At 45.2% G+C, this 22,912-nt stretch overlaps 1 protein-coding gene and 1 pseudogene across 1 annotated transcript; one reads left to right on the forward strand and one right to left on the reverse strand.

Annotated features, from left to right (window-relative positions):
• Nucleotides 1-665: 665 nt before the first annotated feature.
• On the forward strand, nucleotides 666-2,144 carry LOC136503025 (uncharacterized; annotated as a pseudogene).
• A 12,977-nt stretch (nucleotides 2,145-15,121) lies between these two features.
• LOC136502564 (exocyst complex component EXO70B1-like) lies at nucleotides 15,122-22,705 on the reverse strand. Its single transcript, XM_066497822.1, has 2 exons — nucleotides 21,747-22,705; nucleotides 15,122-16,392 (listed from the first exon to the last, which is right to left on the reverse strand). The coding sequence occupies exons 1-2, from the start codon at nucleotides 21,905-21,907 to the stop codon at nucleotides 15,270-15,272; spliced, it is 1,284 nt and encodes a 427-aa protein (XP_066353919.1). The 5' UTR covers nucleotides 21,908-22,705; the 3' UTR covers nucleotides 15,122-15,269.
• Nucleotides 22,706-22,912: the final 207 nt, after the last annotated feature.

Consider the following 22,912-nt stretch of genomic DNA (forward strand, 5'->3'; position numbering starts at 1 on the left):
TCATTTTGGAGAGAGAAAATTTTGAAAATGACGCTCGATGCCCCTGGTTGAACCAGACTACGTCGGTCAAAGGCACACATCCCCTTTGTTAAACCCTAACCCCTTCGCACTCAGCCACAGGCGCTGTCGCATCTCTTATCGCATCCACGAAGCTCCAGCGATGACCTGGCTTCTGCCGCCTCCTCCGGCATGGCTCGCGCCCGTTGTTTGATGGACGTCTGAGGATGGTGTCGTCGGGAAAAGTGAAGCGCTTGCGGCCAAGTGTAGATTCCCCTTCGAAGGGGCTCAATCTAGCATGGGTTCCTGAAGGGTACGCCCTGTTCTTCCCCTTTTCTCTTGTTTCCTTTTTCCCCGTTTGCTTGTTGTGGTTGGATTTGTCTTGCTCATCTTAGTATTTGTTGGGCCGAATCTAGGAATTTCATGGTTTCTTGTTGTCCATTTTTAGGATGGACATTAGTACCGCCTGCCGGATTGATGTGCGGGCCACTCCGAATCTTAATCCTCTTATAGCTGATTTCCAACTAGTGGTTGATAGGGACACTACGAATTTGAAGGATCTTACTAACGATGTAGCAGCTAAGGTCACTTGCGGAGCTAATCAGGGCTTGAATCTATGTTTTTACAACAAGCCAAGAAAATGTTACTCCACTCTTAGTACTGACTCCATGCTGATGGATGCTATTGACATGTATTGGGATCTAAGGAAGCTGGTTGTGTATGTGGGGGTGTATGACACGGTTGCAGTTGCATATAGTCAGAGTGTTTCTGCTGATGAGGCAGTACCTGCTCTTGAACCCCCTGTTCAAGCAGGTGACCATGATGATGCAGAGCTAGATCCTTGTGATGATGTTTGTGATGGTGGCACTGATACTGATGGAGAGATGAAAAGTGTTCCAAGGTCAAAGAAGAAAAGAAAGGAGGTAGCTGATGATGATGTGTCTTGGGAAGAAGATGAAGAAGAATATGTGGGGGTGAATGATGAAAACCGTTACATGTCTGGCCTTAATGATGATAATGCAGGTCTAGATGTTGATGCTTATGACTCTGACGGTAGTGGTAAGGATGATCTTTATGTTGATGATGAAGCTGGTTATGAAGTTTTTGAACATGTCACTAACTTAGAAAACCCAACCATAGCTTGTGGGGTCACATTTGAGGATGGGGATACCTTTAAGAGAGCAATTAGGCAATTTGCAGTACTAAATGAGTTTGAAACCACAGCTCTTTACAGTGAGTCAACAAGGTACAGAGAGATCTGCAAGGGTTCAAAGAGCAAGAATAAGAGGTGTAAGTGGAGGATTCATGCATCTCAGCTGCAAGATGGCAAAACTTGGCAGGTATGCTATTGAATTATTTTTGTTATTGAACTGATAGGATAGGTTACTAAATGTGAATTTTGTGAACATGTTTGTTTTTGTTGTTTAACTGCTTTGCAGATAAAGAAGATGCATGAGAAGCATATTTGTCCAAGCACATCCAAACTACATCAAAATTGTATGGCTAACAATGCCTGGGTGAGGGACAGGATAATTGACATCCTTAGAGAGGAACCGACAATAGGGGCAGCAGCATTGAAGAAAGACCTGGAGAAGAAGTATAACATTACTTTGTCATACTATGTGGTCTTTGATGGAAGACGGATGGCTCTAGAAGAAATTAATGGCAAGTGGAATGACAGTTTCGATGATGCCTTCAGTTTCAAGGCAGAGGTTGAGAGAACCAATCCTGGTAGCATTGTGGAAATTGAATGGGAAAATGTGGGAAAGAAGATGAGATTCTCAAGGATGTTTGTGGCACTAAAGTCATGTGTTGATGGATTCTTGAATGGATGCAGACCCTTCTTGGGAGTTGATTCAACAGTGCTAACAGGGAGGTGGAGAGGACAGCTAGCCTTTGCATTAGCAGTAGATGGAAACAACTGGTTGTTTCCAGTTGCTTATGGTGTGTTTGGTTCAGAATCCGCTGATAGTTGGAAATGGTTCTTTGAGAAGCTATAGACTGCAATTGGCTCCCCACCAGGACTTGTAATCTCTACAGATGCTGGTAAAGGAATTGACAGTGCCGTGACTTCGGTTTTTTCAAATGGAGTTGAGCATAGAGAGTGCATGAGGCATTTGGTGAAGAACTTCCAGAAGAGGACCTAACAACACAGCAGAGATTCAGGGTACTACTAAGGAATTGAAAACTTGGAGACACACTGTTGATTTGGACAACACATCATGCAGCTGCCAAAGGTGGCAGATAACTGGGTTGCCATGTACTCATCCACTTTGCTTGATCAATGCATTGAGGAACAAGAATGTGGAAGATTATGTACATGAGTACTATTCTGTAGCCATGTTCAAGAAGGCTTATGAAGGGGTTGTGCATCCCATGACAGATAGAAGCCAATGGCCTAAGGTTGAGATAGGCTTTAAACTTTGGCCTCCAGCTTTTAAAAGATCAGCAGGACGACCAAGGACAAGAAGGTTGAAGGGAGCTGAAGAAGGTGGCAAGGGAACTCGTAGACAGATGCAGTGCAAAAGATGTGGTCAATTTGGGCACATGATGAAGACTTGCAATGAGACAGTGTATGACTCAGATGCACCTCCTCCTGCAGCAGCTAAGCCCAAAAGAAGCAAGGGAAAGAAAAGCAAGCCAGCTTCTACAGTTTCTACCTAGCAGTCTCAGGTTGGAGGAAGCACTGCAAGTGCTGCAGCAGCACCTTCTAGCCCTGCAGCCAACACTAGAAGGTACCTATACCTGTTTGCCTTATTGCCTTGACATAACTATGATATCCAAAGACTACATACTAACATTTTAATTCTGCACCTGTAGCCACAAAAGGATGTTGGCCATGACAGATGGAAGTTCATCCCCTCCCAAGAAGATCAAGGTGACGACCAAGAGGACACCAAAGAGGAAGAACACTACTGGCATGGCAGCCAAGAAGAAACTAGTCATGGATAAGCACAAGTAGTTTAAGTACTGAAGTGTCCAAAACAATTGCTTTTGTTGACATGTGATGTCATGTGACACTCGATTTGTGCTGTTTAAGGTGTACTGTGACATGTGAAGGCATGTACCTTCAAGATGTTATATTAATTACTATCAGCTACCTCTAAGATTATCATGCTTTAAGATGTTATGTCTACTGTCTTTGCTTTGCTCAGTGTTACTTGGTTGACAATGCACATAGTGATATTGAAGGATAATAGCTCATGTCATATCTCTGAGTTCACATGTCAACCCATTACATTACAATGCATCATGTGCCTACAACAGTTACATAAGGACTGAGATACATGAGCACCAACACATCGCTTGCCTTACTTGCAAATCAAAACCATCAGAACCAACGCTACAACTACCAAGTTTGCCACACCAAGAATAAGCAGACGCTCTCCAATCCTATCCATCTTGGCTTCAGTTTGAGATGGAGCCTTCAGTTTTGCCTCCACATCATTCAGAGAGGCGATTGTGCTCTGCAACAAACCAGTGAAGGTCTGAACACCTTCTACGGCTGCTATCAACATGTCATGGCCATCCTTCGCCTTGACTGCACCCACTGAAACCTTCGCACTTCTAAACCGACTGCAATAGCGAGGAAGGTGGCCTCCAACCACCAAGTACTCGACATAGTCTTCTTCAAACATGTACACCTTGCATGCAAAATCAGTCTGCAAAAGCCGAATTCCAAATCTCAAACCACCATTGCAAACAAAATTGGAGATCCACGGAACTAGAATCACTTACATGCTCTAGCAGAGGGCACTTGTAGAACCTCTTCCCCTTGCTGCCTGTCTTCTGCGACACCCGGCCGATGAGCTTCGTCCCGCACTTGGAGCAGGAAACGAAGGGCAAGAACCCAGATGCATCCCTAAAGGGGTCAAGCTCGGGAGTGGGGGCAGACGCCGCCGCAGAGTGCGAACTGGATGCCATCGTCAGATAAGGGATCTAGGGTTCCAGCACCACTTGGTTTGGGAGTGGGAAAGAAGGGGAAGAGGAATGGCTGGGGATGTCTGGAGGAGGAAGACGACCGGTGGGTCGGTGTCGATGCGGGACCCATAAGGTTCCCCACGGAGAAGAGAAAAGAAGACCTAGTCCAACTAGGATTCCCTACATGTAATCCTATTAGGACTAGTTACACGTAATCCTACTAGGATCTCTACTTTGTAACCGACTAGGACTCCCGCCTCTCCTGATCTATATAAAGGAGGATAGGGGTCCCTAGATCGGCAGCTAACACACACATGGGCGACAGACATAACCGACAGAACTCACAACCACAACAAATAGCGCAGGGCGCAATATACTATCCACCCCACACTGGACGTAGGGCGCCGTGATTTTCCGGTGTACCGAACCAGTATAAATCATTGTCTCCCTACGTTTACCATCGAGTTCCTGCAAACGCCGATACCCCTCCGAACAAATCACCGTCCCGAGTACCCCGTGACGGGTTGCCGGTGGTAAAACATCGATAGCTGGCGCGCTAGGTAGGGGCTTTCGGTGAATTTGCATCCGAGAGCTCGACGGACCTCGACAACATGAACTTCTCGACGGGATCAACCCTCATCTTCAGTTCATGGATCTGCGAGGCAGGCGACGATGGCAAGCTCTAGAGCCGTCTCCTCGAAGATTCGGTTCACCATGAAGAATTTTCTATTTCGCCCACTACCACCGATCAACTTACCGGTGGACCTCAAGATCAAGATTCATCTACAACAACTCGAATTCACACGACGGCGGTCTACGATGGGACGTCACGATGATGTCTTTTGGCTACCTGCAACGAGAATCAACGTCATGAAGCCAGTTTCCGGTGACAGACACATCATGATGTACCAAGTCATGCAGCGACCCTAGCGAGCAGCGGCTCGCCGAAGCCTCTGCGGCACATCGAGCGGCCCATACGAGAGTCCCTAAAGCTCGGCTTCGGCTGCTACTGCCACAAACTTCGCTAATCAATAACAAGCAAACAAGAGATCCGCGTACGCACAAATCTACAAGACCATGCAATATCATGCATGTGTGCACACGCACTGCCAAGAAACAAAAGCCATGCATGATTGGCCCATGGAAGCAAATAAACTTGCGTGTAAGTCATATACATGTGGCCTGCATCTATAAGGTTTCAGAATCCGACTCGATCAGGCTCCGTAGCAACTCAGACATGGTGATTGTTGACTACTACTCGGATCAGCACCCGGCGGATAGGATTCCAGCCGGGCTCCTGAACCCGATACGTCCTCATGGAGCATTCAACTGCGTCGAGCCAAATCGAGAGAACAAGCTAACAAATGACCAGCACGAACGACGAGAGGATCCTATACTCATACAGAGCCAAGATACATACAAGCCAACAGGAGGGCGTACATCTACATGGAAGTCAACTAAGATATTTGCGTGGGCATGAGCACGTACGCATCTTTCAAGCATACTAATATTACAAGCCTTGGAGCTGTACAACTAAAGCACCATGAAGATGACGCAAGCCAGATAATTAATGGAGCTTTCACGTACAACACTCTATCAATGAGATACACGTACGTACAGGCGACCGTCCACAAGTACCGACTCTCCTTCACGCAAGATCAACTACTCTGCAAAATTCTGGAGCCATCAAAACATCTGAATACTCATCTGAGTACCACATCAAACCGTCAGCAATGGCCACGGCGACAACTCAGCTAGTTCGCCGAGATCCTCAATAAACTACTTCGACTACTAATTGCACCTGAAGCACCAGTCAGAGATGAATCCCGAGTGCCTCAACGCACCAAGCCGGGGATGAATTTCGAATACCTCGACGAAGATAACATGGACGCTTATCGCGCCGAAGAACGCAAGCTCAAGCAACAATTTCAATACCTAGAAAGACTCAAAAGTTGCAGCAGACATCCTTGCAAAGCTCGGATCGGACAGGGCAAAGGTCCCACCTAAAGTGTTCGTAGAAGAGTTGTCAGTTTCCTCTATCAAACAACCCGGTGCGGTAACCTCTGAACTCCCAGCTCCAACCTTCAAAACGTCAACAGGAAATGGCTTCAGCCCTCGCCGTCAACTACACAACGATTCATCGGAAAGCGCATCGGATTGATGAGTCCGCGAAGAACTCGGTTGCATCAAGTCAGAATTCGACTACAAATCTTATCTCAAATCTGCAACGGGACAGTGATGATCAGAAATCAACCCGCTTGGAGAGCGGCACGGCTGTTGTCGTGTGTAAGTTTTATTAAATCATCAAACAAGCAGCGAACAAACCGAGTGAGTACTATCCAAACCGAGTACTACTTAGTCTTCAAACCGGGTACTATCCGAGAGTGCTACAACAAGTCTCAGAGAGAAGCTATCCACTCAAGCACCAAAAACGATACATGCATGGCTTTCTAATATTTAGACCATGCGTGCATGCAAGACCAAAGGCCATGCAAGCTAACATATGCAACTTCGACCTGCAAGTACGTGAATATGCCTGAGACATGCAAGACGGCGCACACCGGAACCTCCATGGCCTACTCAGACTTCACGGGTGCAAGCCACTTCTACACATCAGAGCACACAAACGCTCGCCCTTTCCCAGGTTCTTCAACCATGGATGAGAGTGCGGCTATAAGATAGTCCCAACTCGCCCGAGTACAGCTACAAGATAGCTAACACTCACCTTTCCCAGGTTCTTCAACCATGGATGAGAGTGCGGCTATAAGATAGTCCCAACTCGCCCGAGTACAGCTACAAGATAGCTAACACTCACATTTCCCAGGTTCTTCAACCATGGATGAGAGTGCGGCTATAAGATAGTCCCAACTCACCCGAGTACAGCTACAAGATAGCTAACACTCACCTTTCCCAGGTTTCTCAGCCATGGATGAGAGTGCGGCTACAAGATAGTCCCAACTCGCCCGAGTACAGCTACAAGATAGCTAACACTCACCTTTCCCAGGTTCTTCAACCATGGATGAGAGTGCGGCTATAAGATAGTCCCAACTCGCCCGAGTATAGCTACAAGATAGCTAACACTCACCTTTCCTAGGTTTCTCAGCCATGGATGAGAGTGCGGCTACAAGATAGTCCCAACTCGCCCGAGTACAGCTACAAGATAGCTAACACTCACCTTTTCAGGTTCTTCAACCACGGATGAGAATGCGACTACAAGATAGTCACAACTCGCCTGAGTACGTCTACAAGATAGCTAAAACACATCGTCCCGAGTTGCAAAACTCGAATACGGTTATCAAGCCAACGCAAGCCAAGGATACGCCGAAAGAAAGGACTGGCTCACATCCAGCATTCTACGCGCCGTACTTAGCTAAAAATGCTAAGCTACACGCAGAATCAAGGAGAAAGAACTCGGAAAAACCGTACACAGCCGGCTACTGATTTTGACCAAATGGACAAAAAGACAAGGCAAAAAGGAGCCACGAAGAAGCAAAAGCTAGCACGAAGCCTAGACATATATACACAAATCAAAAAAACATTGTTTGTTACAACCAGACCACACAAAGGTACAACAATGTTCAAGCCTTCAACTTCAGACTCCACCTGCTCGACCTTGTCCAAGTATTCTTGGCTCTCAAGCTTCTTCAACAAGCTTTTCGAGAGGAGTCGATGGAGCAAGAACCCGGATATGAAAAAAAAATGTGTTCTTGACACAGGCGTGGGCAGCTTCTTTGAGGAAATCCTGGAGACGAACGGGGATCAATGAGGCAAATTGACCCCACGATTTCCCTTCATCCTCTGGCATCCGAAGAAGATTGGCTATCCATTGGGAGGATCGACACAAATTTTTCCAGTTCTCCTCAGCAACAGACAACTTGGCGGTCAGATCCTGCACCGACTTCAAAGCCTACAAGATTTGCTACTCATTCCAACCTCGCAAACCAACATATCCATGGCTAGGAATTTCAAGCTCAACACTTCAACTACACTGGACTGCAAACATGATCGCCAGGAGGGTATTTATAAGCCAAGGAGCAGTGTACATGGACCAAGTGCACAAACTAAACAACCCGGCAGCGCCTAAGAAAGAGGACACAGACAAGACGTGACTACTCAAGACTGCCAAAATGCTTCACATGGAGCAAAGGGCACCCTGACAGCATATCCAAAGGAATATCCAATCACTGTGCAACTTGTGAGCACGATGCCTTTACTCTTCAACGGCCAACCACCACCAACCTCTGACAAGTCAGAAATAGCATAAAAAGCTACAGCTACCTGAGTATTTTCTAACGGACCCTTCATCCGAGTTCTTTCCACTAAAAAAAGAACCCGGTAAGAGGCTGCTGCAGAGTACATATCCTCAAGAGAGATTTTCCAGTTTTTTCTTCAAGGCAAGAGTCGTCAAACAACTTGGGATAGGGCGGTCACCAAAAAATCGACTCGTCCTAAGTCAATCAAGACGTGGATGATCACACGGACACGACGATCTACGCTCCGCACATCAGCTACAGCCACATGTGACAAGGGAACAAAGATCTATATATTGTTACATCAGCAAGATAAGTGCAAATATGAGCACGCACGGAGACAGAGATCCATTCTGACTTGCATCTACAAATGCATGTGCAGCACGGCAGCATATATATCAACTACAAAACAGAGCAGTCTTGAACTAAGCCTACAAATTGCTGAGTTCTATTGAAAGCAGCCGCAGGTTGCGCCTCCCGGGTTCGAGCATATGTCCGCTGCCGGTGGATCGATTCTAACAGGCTATCTCCATGGTACTCTCGGTGGACCTCAGATCAAAATTCGCCGTGGTTCTCGTCGGCCCTTGTCAACAAGACACTGCAATTCCCGTCAACCACGATCAACAACTCGCTACGGATCTCTGCGCACGGCACTCGTCGACAACTCGCCGTGACAACTCTCGCCGACCATCATCAACAACAACTCGGCTAATCACGGCAACATCCTCGACAGGCCAAGGCGTCCTGATTCAACAAGCAAGCAAGTAAAGCCGCACGTTCAAATTTGCAGAAGACTCAAGGCACCAGTCAGGAGTCAGTGAACTACTCGGCCACGACGAAGAGTCCGACATCACCACATGTTGGATCAGCTAACATCAACTTCGGCAAGGAGTACGTCCCAGCATTATCAACTCGGATACGGAGGTATGACCAGATAGAAGACGCACAGCCTACCAAAAAAAAAGGACAGCATATATATGTATATACACGCACGAACACGTATGGTGTATATGCTACGTCCGACAACCAGCCCCGGATTTCACCTCGACAAGAAGACAACTGAGTTTGACTCCAACTCGAACACCTCGAGGGCTCATGGATGCAGCTGGATCGGAGGACAACTGGGATTTATCCGAGAACATCCGAGTTCAACTCCAAGAACGCGACATCCGAATTCAACTCTGTATATCCGGAGACATCTGACTACATCGCCACAACAACAAACAAATACAAGGAAGGCGTATGTGTATATATACGTACAAGCAAGACCAGAAGCCATCCAAATTGATTACTGGACACATACAAGACTACAAGATGGATATGTGAACTAGTACACACACACACAGACAAAGATCAACTTTCATCCGGCACCCGCGACAACTTCATCACACACGTCAAGATGGATGGATGCACCGTACGCACACTGTCGGCAACGACCACGACAAAGGCTTCAGAGTACATGATGACAGGTTCCGAGTTGTTCCGAATACTCGACATACCGGCCACTCGACTGGTTTACCCCATCAACAAACTACTCGGCCAAACTGTCCGGCTACCAAGCGACAAGAGAGCTATCAAGTCTACTCTACCTACTCGGCCGCACGTCGCACTGATCGACCACCCGGCTGCAGTGATCAACGACTCGTCCATAAACCAAGGCAGGGGAGCTACATCTATACCATGAGATCGGGAAAAACACGCTCCTGAGAGCTATTTTACTCAGACAAGATCAGAAAGAACCCGGATTGATCAAAAAAGAACCCCGACAAGGTGCGGCAAGGACCAACACAAGATCAGAAAGAACCCGGATTAATCAAAAAAGAACCCCGACAAAGTGCGGCAAGGACCAAGACAAGATCAGAAAGAACCCGGACTGAAGAAAAACAACACAGATAAGTTGGGAACAGAAATCAAGACAAAAAAGAACTTGGATTGATCAGAAAACAACCCGGATAAGGTACATACAAGTTCAGAAAGAACCTGGACGAAGTGCAAACAACCTGGAAGAGGTACATCAAGAACCAGAGAAGTCTAGAAATGACCTGGATGAATAAAAACAACTCGGAAGAGCATCACGGCTTAGTCAAACACTAAGCTCGGGGGCTCAAGTACTCAAGACTACAACAAAGACAACACATCAAGACCCTTCATCCGATTTCTATTCTAAAGAAAAGTACTCGGAGAAGGCTCGGGGGCTGCGGGATACATAACCCCAAAAATTTTTTGAAGACAAGAATCTGGACCCTCCAACTTTTGCAAGCAAAAGCAAGAGGCTCGGGGGCTACACTCAGTGAGTGTAATTTTTACGAAAAATTGCACCCACCCAAAAAGAACTCAAAGCAACCAAGAAGACTAAAGGGACCCTCTGGCTTCTTGTCCCAACAAGCAAGAGGTTCGGGGGCTACACTCACTGAGTGCACTTTTGTTCAAAAGTGCACATCAGCCGGAGAAAAGACAAAGAAGACCATCTCAAGATTTCACTTCAAGAAAGAACCCGGAACAAGTCTACAAACAACCCGGCCCTTGAAGCTCAATCATGAAATGCTCGGGGGCTTGTCGATGCGGGACTCATAAGGTTCCCCACGGAGAAGAGAAAAGAAGACATAGTGCAACTAGAATTCCCTACATGTAATCCTATTAGGACTAGTTATACGTAATCCTACTAGGATCTCTACTTTGTAACCGACTAGGACTCCCGCCTCTCCTGAACTATATAAAGGAGGACAGAGGTCCCTAGATCGGCAGCTAACACACACATGGGCGACAGACATAACCGACAGAACTCACAACCACAACAAATAGCGCAGGGCGCAATATACTATCCACACCAAACTGGACGTAGGGCGCCGTGACTTTCCGGCGTGCCGAACCAGTATAAATCGTTGTCTCCCTGCGTTTACCATCGAGTTCCTGCAAACGCCGATACCCCTCCGAACAAATCACCGCCCCGGGTATCCCGTGGCGGGTTGCCGGTGGTAAAACATCGACAGTCGGACAACCTGGTTCAACCGAACCATATTGGCAGAGCCCAACCGAGCTAGGGGCAACTTTGTCCATCCACTGCTTGTTCTCTCCCAAATGATAGAAAAGATTAAAATAATGGCCGTGGTGTCTTCTGGTAAAAAAAAACAGCGATTCATAATGGTACTCAGCAAATACACGAGTTGGCAGTGTCCGGCAGCAAATAAAGCCTTTCTTCAGTGAGCAAAATTTCCCAAGAAAAAATGTCCTGTTGCTACGAACTCTTTTTCACATAGTGGCCATGTCTGTGCGCTCCGCAGGGAACAGGCCGCGCCCACACGCGGACACGCCGGCGACGGCCGCACCCTCTCGCCGGCCCCTACGTCCGTCCTCCAGTCATACACACCGCGTCAACGAGGCCATACACCGTGCGGGCACGTGCGGTTGGCGGCGTCACCACCGTCGTGGGCAGCGCACGGAGCCGCTCCAAATGCCGCTGACCGCCGGGAGACGCAGCCAGTGGGACTGAACACCACCACCGCGAGGGCGAGGGCGCAGAGGCCTTGACGACGAGCCGCTCCATGTGTGGGAACGCCTGCATGCAGTCAATCCTTCCAGTTCCAGGTTTGAAGTTGGAACTGTAACGTACGTACTAGTAGTAGCTGTAGCCATTGTCAAGGCCTGCGCCCTCGACGGCGCAGTCGCAGTGGTATAGTGTTCAGCCCCGCTGGCTGCGTCTCTCATAGTGCGCGGCAGATTGAGCGGCGGCTCTTGCGCTGCCCACGACGGTGGCGACGCCAGCCGCATGCGCCCCGTGCGGCATGTGGCCTCATTGATGCGGCGTGTATGCCGGAGGACGTAGAGGGCGGCGAGACGGCTCGGAAGCTGTCGGTGTGCATCGACATGCCCCTGCCGCCGTGGGGACGAGAGAGTAGAAAAGGGTCTATTTTTTTGAGAAAAATAAAAGCGAGGATTTAAATAAAAAAAATGCATGCCAAGCTAGCATGTAACATAAGGGAAAAAAAATATATCCACGTGGCTGACATGGCCCTGTGGTGCATCACCTAACAAGTTTAGGGATCTAGAAATGTATTTTCAAAGTTCACGGACCTAAATGACATACGCTTATAAGTTCGAGTGCTACTGATGCATTTAACTTAAAAAAAAGATGATTCTGGTGTTCGTTGTCCTGTTAGTGTTGGTGCTGCTTTGAAGCATTATTCCTTTGGGAAACAAGGGACCACTTTCACTTTGTCGTGTCACTTGCTGCTGCTTTGAAATATGATTTTTTTGGAATACAAAGTATCACATCCGCCACTGAAAGTATGGTAGGACAATTAAGTTTCCTTAAATTAGTAACTGAAAATATCTATTATCACTACTATTTTTTTGATAAAACAGGAGGGGTTTTTAGCCCCTACTGAACATATATTAAAAGTGTTGGGAGCAAAGTACAGGGGTAACAAAAGAAAAGAAGTCAGAGGTACAGGTTTATTATCACTACAATAAAAAAAGATTTTAAAGATAGTCCATTTTATTTATAAAAATGGCCAAAAAGTGTCTGTCTCTAAAAATACTAGTGATTTTCTGACTGTCCAATGTTTATAGTTCAAAAAAAAAACATCTATGTAATGTTTTTAGAGGTGGGCCTTTTAAGAGTGCGACATCTTCAAAAAACATGTCTGTATAAATAGTTGTCAAAACAACTTATAACTTTAACTTTATATCAATACTAGCAAAAATGCCTATGCATTGCAAGGGAAAAAAAATAATATCATAATAAAATGTTTATTATACTATTATAAAAAAAACCATATTTTGAGTGTTTTTTTAGAAAAAGATTTTGAGTGTGATGTTCCTAACATTATGTTGATAGTCTTGTAGCCCTATCTTATTTACTATATATATCATGTAGTATCTTATAGGTAACATGTTCTTGCATTGCAACGGGATGAAATTGCTATAGCCTAATAAATATTAAAAATATATACTATCCTTTTAGAAAATATAGGTCATATTTGGAAACGTATCCAAAGCATTTTCTTTTCATGGTCAGACCTGGACACCATGAAAAAACCTCGAACTATGCTTGCAAGCATATATCTACCTATCTTGTTCGAGACTATCTTTTTCCATTCTCCACACGTTGCAATCTTTGGTGGAGATGGCATTGGCGCATGAATAGATAAAAGAATAGCTTAAGTTCTCGCTTAGCGATTACATTAGTTTGGTTATGCTAGTTACACGGCTGGCTCAAAGATGAAAGAGTATATGACTTGGGCACCAAAGTCATAAAACAATGGTAGCTTCTTGGTGGAGTTCAAAGTCTTGTATTTAAGTATTTGAATTTTTTTCTACTTGCTCCGTCCCAAATTATAGTTAACGTCTCTATAGCTTTATTGTTTATACCTAAGGGTAAGTAAATTCATATTCCATTGACGACGTGTGGCGTGGCAGCGGCACCGACAAGCGCTGAACTTGTCAGCGCAAAGCCACCACAACTTCCACAACCGGCCTCTCGTCATCATACCCTACGCCGCTTCCTTCTTCTACGGAGCCTCCACAAGTCCACAACCGCCCTCTCGTTCCTAGCTTGATGACATCATCATGACGTCATGCCTTATTGACATATTTTCACGGGAGGTGCAGCTTTGTTGTTTCTCTCTGTAGCCATTGGTGATGGTTGTTTTCGGTGGTGTTGTTGTGGTGTTTGTTCTCTCTTTCTTGTCTTTCCTACTTTGATAACGATACCCTCAGGGCGTTCGTCCTTTTATGAACGGGACCAATCCGCCTGCCTCACGCCTCCTGCCACGGCCGCGATCCATATGCTTGCCGACTGTGGGCGACCTTGAGCTCCGCGTCAACGAGCTTCCATTGGAGGGCAACAAGTAGATGAGCACATGTTGCAACCGTATGTTTTATGCGTTTTAGATATATGTTGCATATGTTTCATCTGAATGTTTTAAAAGTATATCTATTATTGCATATGTTGCAATGGCTATACACGTATTTTGCAAGTGTATGTTTCAAATGTTTCAGCTCTTTCAAACGTATGTTGCATATGTTGCAATGACTATACACGTATTTTGTAAGTACATGTTTCAAATGTTTTAGTTATTTCAAACGTATGTTGCAAGTGCTTTATCTAGATGTTGCATATGTTGCACTAACTATGCACGCATGTTTCAAATGTTTCAGCTATTTCAAACATATGTTGCAAATGTTTTATCCAGATGTTGCATATGTTGCCATACACATATGTTCCAAGCGTATATTGTAAATGTTTCATCTGTTTTAGACGTATGTTGCAGCAAATGCTTTATGTTGCAAGTATTGCATGACCAGGCGTGAGAAGTGGGTGCAGACAGAGGTGGTCCCGTCGGGCGCAGCGTCCCCGCGGGCGCGACAGCCCCCACATGCATGCACAGGTGCATGCGTAGCAGCAGTGTGCAGACAGGTCACAGGTGCGGCAGCAGCGTGCCTGCGGGCGGCAGGAGCTAGATGCATGCGTTGTGGGTCCCGCCTAGGCAAAGTGGGAGGCGGAGATGCAGTGCGCAGGGAAGTGCATTGCCTGCGTCATTTCCTGCCGCATGCAGACGGAGCGCGTCAGGCGCATGGGCAAGCAGTAAGCGCGGGCGTCCGGACGTCCGGGCGCTAGTCTTTCCATTCCTGCTTTGTATCTCTAGATTCATGACCCAACTTTATAACTACCATCACCGGCTTTGGTCAGAAATCTGTGGTAATGAAATTCACGTGGGGACAGTACATCCCCGGTGACCTTTCAAAAAAATACTTTAGAATACACATCGGAGGGGGTGTCCCAGCAACAATTACCTTATTACTGTTAATAATTGAATAAAATTTCTCATAGTATATATACAATTAAACATTTATGAAGATGTACAACATAGAATTGACAAAAACACAATATGCCCAAAGCACACCATTTCCTTCCATAGGTTCAAAGCCAAAGAAGGGAGCGGGGTGGGACATCAGTATCTATCTACTAGCTTTTCACTTTTTTTTCCTCACTAACAGTCAGCAAACAACTTTTAATGAGATTTCGCTACAGCACTTAATAGCATTACAACTTTACAAGTACAGACATTGGGTAAACCATATATACCCGCGTCCGAAAAGTTACCCCTCGAACAATTCCTGCAGCTGTGACTCCAGTTGCTGAATGCTGTATCTTGCAGATTTTTGCTGCTTCTCCGAGCAATTCTCCATATGCATTCGGTACACTGGGATAACCTTATGAAATATTGCCTCCCGCACCTTATTCCGGATCAGAGGATTACTAACTTTCCATGTTTTATGCACCCGGTAGGTCGTCTCGAAAAGTGAAGTGAACTTGTCAAATAATGGCCACAAGATCTCCCGTACTAGGGTCCGTCTTAGCACACAAGATATGACAGGTGTCCATGAGGCATCTACATATCCTGCAATGAACATGTCGAGTTGGTCATTGCGCTGCAACAGCCACCCTTCTCCAAGGATCCGTCCCAAATCTTTCTCTATCTTGGCTTCCTGAAGCATGAAGTGTACGTTGTTCAGCAGGAACATTTGTTGCTGCCCTGGGAGGTGCAAACCTTTTGAGTTCCTATCCAGCATAGACTCCAAAGAGGAGATCAGCTGCGCAACCAGTTCATGGAATGCTTTCAGGTCACCCTTCAGCATTAGACAGACTGTGCTCTTGTGTTGAACCAGCATCCGCACATGATCCATGATATGCCTTGTGAAGGGATGAACACCAGTGTCAGAGATGTCCAAACGCCGCGCTATCACCAGATCGGTTTGCTCAACAGATAGCTTGACAAACATGTCTGACAATCGGTGTATTATCCCTTCACCCTCTGCAAGGATGGACTCCTTAGTTTGACCTGACAGCAATGCTAATATTGTCGGCATGCTATAATTCAGTGCTTGGTACACCATCACCAGATTTACCATTTTGGATAGATCAGGCTTAGGTGCTGTATAGGTATCCATGTAAACTGGGTCAATTGGTGGTGCACCCTGAATGCACGTAGAATCAGCTGCTCTAAGCAACTTCCTGATAGATTGTTTTGCAATTGCTAAGAAATAATCCTCCTTGAGTATATTGAAGTAACCAAGATCCCGTCCATTCAATTGTCTTTGCATCTCACTCAAGACACCAACGATGATGTGCATCGCTGTTGTCCAAACCTTCAGTAGAATTTCTTTGGATTCTTCCTTGTGACCGCCCAAAATGTTATTGATGTCAAGGATTTCCGGGTAACTGTTGGACATGTGTCAGTAAGTCATTCCTAATAAGTAGAAGGGTACGTCGCAAAAAAAAAGTAGAAGGGTAATGCATAGTTTTCAATCTCTAACTTGTTTGGTAGTCCGATTTTTAATCTTGAACTACGGAATTTTAATCTTGTACAGAACCGTGTAATGGATGCCCTCTGACTGTCAAAAATCAGACAAATTTGGTTCTCTTGCTTGTTTCAAAGGTGATTTGCTATTTTATAAAAATAATAAAAAATCTAATTTGCTGCTACAAATCCATAAATAATTTATTTTGAATCCAAAAAATATAAACCTAGTACCATTTTTTCTAGAAATATTATTTACATGTTTATGATCTATATATAGCTATATGGAATTGATTTATTTTGGTTCCTATTGCTTTATAACTCATAGTCATGCTCATTATTTATTTAAAACGATTAATTAAGATCCAAATAACTCTAAATAGACCACCAACAAATAGATAACACTTTGAGAATAAAACTAGTACTAGTTCCACATTTTTATGATTTAAAATAAATCAATTATGAATTTATAAAGATCAAAACAGAATTTTATTACTTTTAGGAAATAGAAAACCACCTTCGAAACCTACGATAGGACTGAATTTGCCGTTTTTGACTGCTCGTTACCTTGTTTTGTAGTTTAAGGTTGAAAATCGAATTGTCGTCTAATTTCGAGGTTAAAAAGTGTGCTTTAGCCTAATAAGTAGACTAATATGTTTAATTTGCACTAAAGGGACCGCAATACTTAGAAAGTGTCTAAGAGAAAAAATAATTAAAATAGGATCCTTTTACGAAACATGCATTCTTTTTATGTTTGTTGCGAACACATGGTTGGTATGCGCCATGTAATAAGTGTGATAAGGACATCACTCCTTTGGATGCACCCATTGATCCTCCAACCGTTATGCAAAGTCCAATGACTAGAGCTCGAATGCGACAATCGAAACTAGAGGTGAGACCGTTCTTAACCGATCTTTTTTATAGTTTTGAGAATAGATTAGTACGTAATGATGTTATCAAGCCTAGGAACATTGAAGAGGATCATGAAGAACATGGAGAGAGGTGCAGAGGTGGAGAAGACCAACAAGGACGTCCAAGTCAATCCAAAGGTCCAGTCAACTCGAGTTCGAGTCTACCTCGGCCTTTAGGACCAACATGCAGTAAAATAGACACCCCAGGCACATACGCACTCCATTTTCGACAATCCACATATGTGTGGAAAGATACTTTCATAAGATAACAAATGGCTTTGGTTTGACATCAAAATTCTACCAGAGTCAATGAAAATCGTCGAAACAAGTCAACGTCTAGAATCTGCTAGGGTATTGTGTCATCTTCTTTTGTTCTATTGGGCCGTGTATCATCTTAGGGCACATTAATTAGGGGGTGTGTCCATGGGGTTCACATGCCCTAAAGACATTATAATGAGTCATCATCGCCAAAGTTAGGGTTTGGGTTTTGCATTAGATCATTTTGTCTTCGAACAGTTGCCGTCATCGGTAGTGAAACGCCAACTTCAAGTGCATGAAAATAGATCTGCAATTTGTCAATTCAATTGAGTTTCTTCTTAGTGATAATCAGAGCTTCAGGCATACCATTAGGTTCACATCTTAAATGCTAATTCAAGTGTTTCACCTTCGTCCCATAGTCCACTGCCATACTTATTTGTCATGTCCTAGAACCTTCCGCGTCATAGCATTTGCATAATTCAGTCTCAGAGTCCACCATGTTGAGTTTGTGTCCTAGGTCAAAATTTTGTTACTGGTTAGATTGTGTTTGAGCCCAGCGTGTTTCTGCCCATCGTTTCTTTCAAACCCTACCCGCCACCAATATTCCGCACTTTTTCCTAGTTTTGTCCTCTGATTCGGAGTATGTTCGTAAAAATGACATAACTTTTGCATAGTGACTCCATTTTTAGAAAACCATACATTTTTTAGAATTGGAAAAAAATTGGCATACGTGTGCCCCCCTTCAGTGGGTTTGGCGAACTTATTTTTTCATCAAACAACCTGAAAGATCGTCTTTCTAAGCTTGAAAGCTTTTTATCAATTTTTTAGCGCACTGACCGGAAGAGTTCAGCAGCTAGAGACCAACCGTCCAAAGACCAACGACAAGAACAAAGATGACAAAGACGAAGACGAAGGGATCCTTGACGATGATTTTGTGTACAGAGACGATGGTATGATTGATGATAGGGTGACACGCGAGCGGAACCCGCATCGATGCCTTCAAAGCAATCGTATAGGTATGGGAGGTAATGTTAATAATGAGCACAATCGTGGCATTGTTTGCAATAATGACCCTTATGCTAAAATTAAATTCACCATAGCACCTTTTTATGGTAATATGATGTTAAGGAATATCTTGATTGAGAGATAACAGAACAAAAATTTGCTTCCCACATTGTTCCTGATCATCACAAGTTTAGAAAGCTATTAGTGAGTTTAAAAAAGCTTTGCTATAATCTAGTGGCAAGAATTAGCTACTTTGCATCTACAAACTGAGTCATGGGATAGACTAAAAGAAGCAATGTGTGATCGTTTTATTCCTCCTTATAAATGTGATTTGCGTAAAAAATTACAACGCTTAGAGCGAGGAAATATGTCTATCCAGAAATATTATGCAGGGGTTCAAAAGGGTAGAAGAGGATCTAGAGGATAAAGTGTGTCATTTCTATGGTGGATTGAGAAGTGAAATTCAGGATATTGTTGATTATAAAGAATTTACGACTATCAATCGCTTGTTTTAGATTGCTATTCTTGCAGAAAAAGAATTGCAGGGATGTCAAATAAGCCAAAACAACTTTAGCAATTCCTTCGCGCCCAAGATGACAATGACAGGACCAACGAATATTTCCCCTTCTTCGAGTGTTCCTCCTGCTCCACCACCAATGTGAGTGATGAGTGATTGTCAATGAGGTGGTTAGAGCTTTGGCTAACCATGCGTGAGATGAAATGAGGCATGAGTGCGTGTATGCAATGTGCCTCTTGGCTTGTGATGTGTAGGTGTTGAGCGTGAGACAATCGATGGCAATGGAGAAGGTCAAGCGAGGAGTCTGTGCGCGATGGATTGGGAGCAATGAACAAAAGCTTGGACCAAGGAACCCGAGGGCCAGAGGATGAACCATGGATGACTAGCATTTGGACACATTGGCAAGTAAGTGTACATGCGAGGATGGTGGTGAAGACGGTTGTAACACCCTAGCCCATTAGAAGCCTGTTGTAGTTGTGTTGTTGGCTCATTTGGCACATGAGAAGTTGTTGGTGATGGGTTTAGTACCACCTTGGAAGTTTAGGAGGGTGAGGGCCAGCTTATAATCCTTGCTGCTCCAAATGTAGCACCTCCGGGTTAACCCTTTTATATGAAGTGAGGACGAAAGTGTAAGCGAGATGCTACGCGTATTCAGATTTTGGATGTTGGGTGTTATAGATGGTATTCGGAGCATCAACCCTTATTGTATGTGCCCGTGAGTGGTGTACCAACGGGTGGTTCTAGGCATCTGATGCATTTGTGGTGAGTTGTTGAGGGCGTCAACCCTTAAGGGGAGTGTCAATGTAGCACACCAGCCAGTTAGAAGCCTGTTGTAGTTGTGTTGTTGGCCCTGTGGCACATGAGGAGTTGGTGGTGGTGGGTTTAGTATCTTCTTGGAAGTTTAGGAAGGTGAGGGCCTTATAATCCTTGTTGTTCTAAAAGTAGCACCTCTAGGTTAACCCTTTTACACGAAGCGAGGACGAAAATATAAGCGAGGTGCTACGCATATGCAGGCCCGTTCCACCTGCGAAGCTAACCATATAAGTAGATTTTGGACGCGGGATGACCAAAGTCAAGATGGAGACCGGGCCAAGTCAAGGCGGGCATGCAAGCACCTGGTCATCTACTGATCGAGGACGACATCGGGTTGGGCCTCAAAACCTGGTGGAGGATTCTGGGTGGCACGTGGAGACATCTCTGAGTTAGCGTCAAGGCTAAACAAATGGGAGGAGCAATCGTGGCTGTCGGATGTGTATCGGGTGTGTTTTTGTGTAATATGGACCATATTGCCCTAAGTGGGTTGGTAGTCTTAGTATTAGTCTAGGGGGAGTTTGGGGTATTCCAAACGCCTATTAATAAGGTAGATGACTGGTGGAGAGGTATCCCTTGAATCCACATCTCATTTTGCTTAGGCAGGCCAAGTGTTCATCTCTAGGGATATTAGAAGTAGAAAGGCACCCCTTGCTCTAATTTTCCATCTTTAGAGGGGGGATGAAGGAAGGAGGTTAGACCTAGTCTTGTATAGATGAATTCATAGTTGATTAATTAAAAGGTTTGCTGAAATCTCGAGTTCATCCTTTTCCTCCAATTTTCCATTTTTCGGTGATTTTCGTGGCCATTTTTGCGAGATTTTTGAAATACAACTTTGGTTGATTGTTTGACACGTTTTGGTGAGTCTTTGGGACCCTTAGAACTTATCTATATCATGAAGCCCAGTTTCAAAGCTCTTGTTCCCAGGCCCCAAATCTCACCAATTCTTGCTCTTTGGTGAATTTCTTAAGGATCTTCGAGCTAAGGTTTTTGGGTTGATTTCTTGTGCTTCCTAGGTGCTATGAAGTTTGGAGAACATGACCAGGCTTTTCGTCAACCAGATTTCCCACGTGCACCCCACCTTCTTTGTTTCAAGAAAATCGTGAAAACCTCAATTTGAGAGCTTGTTTTTCAATCTGCCATCCAAGCTTTAATCTTTTTCAGGTGAAACTTTGTGAACACCTTTAAAACATCCTAAGGAAGGCCATTTGGACTTCGTTTGATCGAGTTTTGCTCCTTTTCCTTATTGGTTCAGTCTGCTCAAAGCGTTTAGTGCGGAACGTGCACATGAACGCGGAACTTTCGCGGGCAAACGCAGAACTTCCATGATCTACAGGCTGAAAATCGACTTATGGGGGTTCCGAGGTGTTTCCTTGATTTGTTCTTGCTTCTGCTTGATCTTTTGGGCTTCCTAGTACTTCAAGTTCTATAGCCTTATCATTGCTAGAAGAGAGGAGATTTTGGAAAGTTTTGGGATATAGGTCAAGTTCTTAGAAAAAGGATTTTGATTGGCTCTCATTCACTACTTCTAGTCGCCGTCTCAGTACCTTAGTTGTAATTGTAATATCAATTAAATACTCTCATCCATCTCAAATTGTAAGTTAGTTTTGGTAACTTTTTCTAGGCAGAATGATTTGCAATTTGGAACGGAGGAAGTATCTTTCTCTTTACAAATCCTTGGAAAATGTGAAACTAAAAATTATCCAGAGCTAGCATGATTGATTGTGAATTTGTGATGACTCTTAATGAAGTACAGTACATACGCAACACATACCTGGCAAGTTGAGCAGAGTCTCGATGGATTGCCCGGCGGAGCATTTCTTGATATCCGCCTTCGATCATGATGCCTGCGATGTCATTGAGAGTGGACAACTCCTTTCTGTCGGTAAGATTAAGATGCATGCGTCGGAATGCCTTGTCACTTCGGACGGACATGCCCTCAAATAGAGCCGAGAGGAATCCACTTGAGCTGCCACTAGTGCTGCCAGTGAAGGAAGCAGAGGAACTCGACCATGAGGCTTTGGAACTGTCGCGGCAGCTGCGCCTAACAGACTCCCAGATGGACACAGGCGAGACATCCAGGTGATGATCATGTCGCCAGATTCGGAGGTGGCAGAACTACATTGCGAGGGAAGCCATGGCTTTGTCGAGGAGCTCTTTCGCATGGACACGGTCATGGATGTCGCTGGATGCCGTGTCAGAGGGCACCTGCCGCTGAAGCATCAGCATCAACTTTGCAGCAGCCAGGTATCTGTTGAGCCGTAGCGTGTCGTCCTCGAGTAAGCCCCCAGAGACAGGGTTCAGATATGTCTCCATGTCGCCGAGGAGAGAACTCGATGCCTCCTTACTTCACAGTTCACACCAGAGTCCATTGGCAGCCATGGCAGGGGAAGAAACAGTCGTTTGTCAACTGCTCAATGAATTCCAGAATGAGTATGAAGGCAGATCTAGAGTAACAAAGCAAACCTGCTGAGTAATGGCATCGATGAGCCCGTAAAGAAGGGAGAGATCACACCGGAAGGATGGCCTCCATGGACGCGACCCTCCAGGTCGCCGACGACGCCGAGGGAAGCCGCTGCGAGCCACTCGCCGCGAACGCAAGCGTCCCACTCCCCCGGGAGAGGGAAACTCGTCATCGTGATCAGTTCTTGTCTCCTGCAAGTCTTGGATCGGTGGCTTGCCGCCGACGGCCGCTGCCCCGGCGCGGTTGTCTACGGTTAACCTCCGAGTTGGAAGAAGGTTTCTCTGTGCTCTTCTCTCTCTACTATGTTGAGTTGTGATCCTTTGTCTCTGGGGGCTTACTCGAGGACGACACGCTACGGCTCAACAGATACCTGGCTGCTGCAAAGTTGATGCTGATGCTTCAGCGGCAGGTGCCCTCTGACACGGCATCCAGCGACATCCATGACCGTGTCCATGCGAAAGAGCTCCTCGACAAAG

This window comes from Miscanthus floridulus, chromosome 14, assembly GCF_019320115.1.
Source record: "Miscanthus floridulus cultivar M001 chromosome 14, ASM1932011v1, whole genome shotgun sequence".
NCBI lineage: Eukaryota > Viridiplantae > Streptophyta > Magnoliopsida > Poales > Poaceae > Miscanthus > Miscanthus floridulus.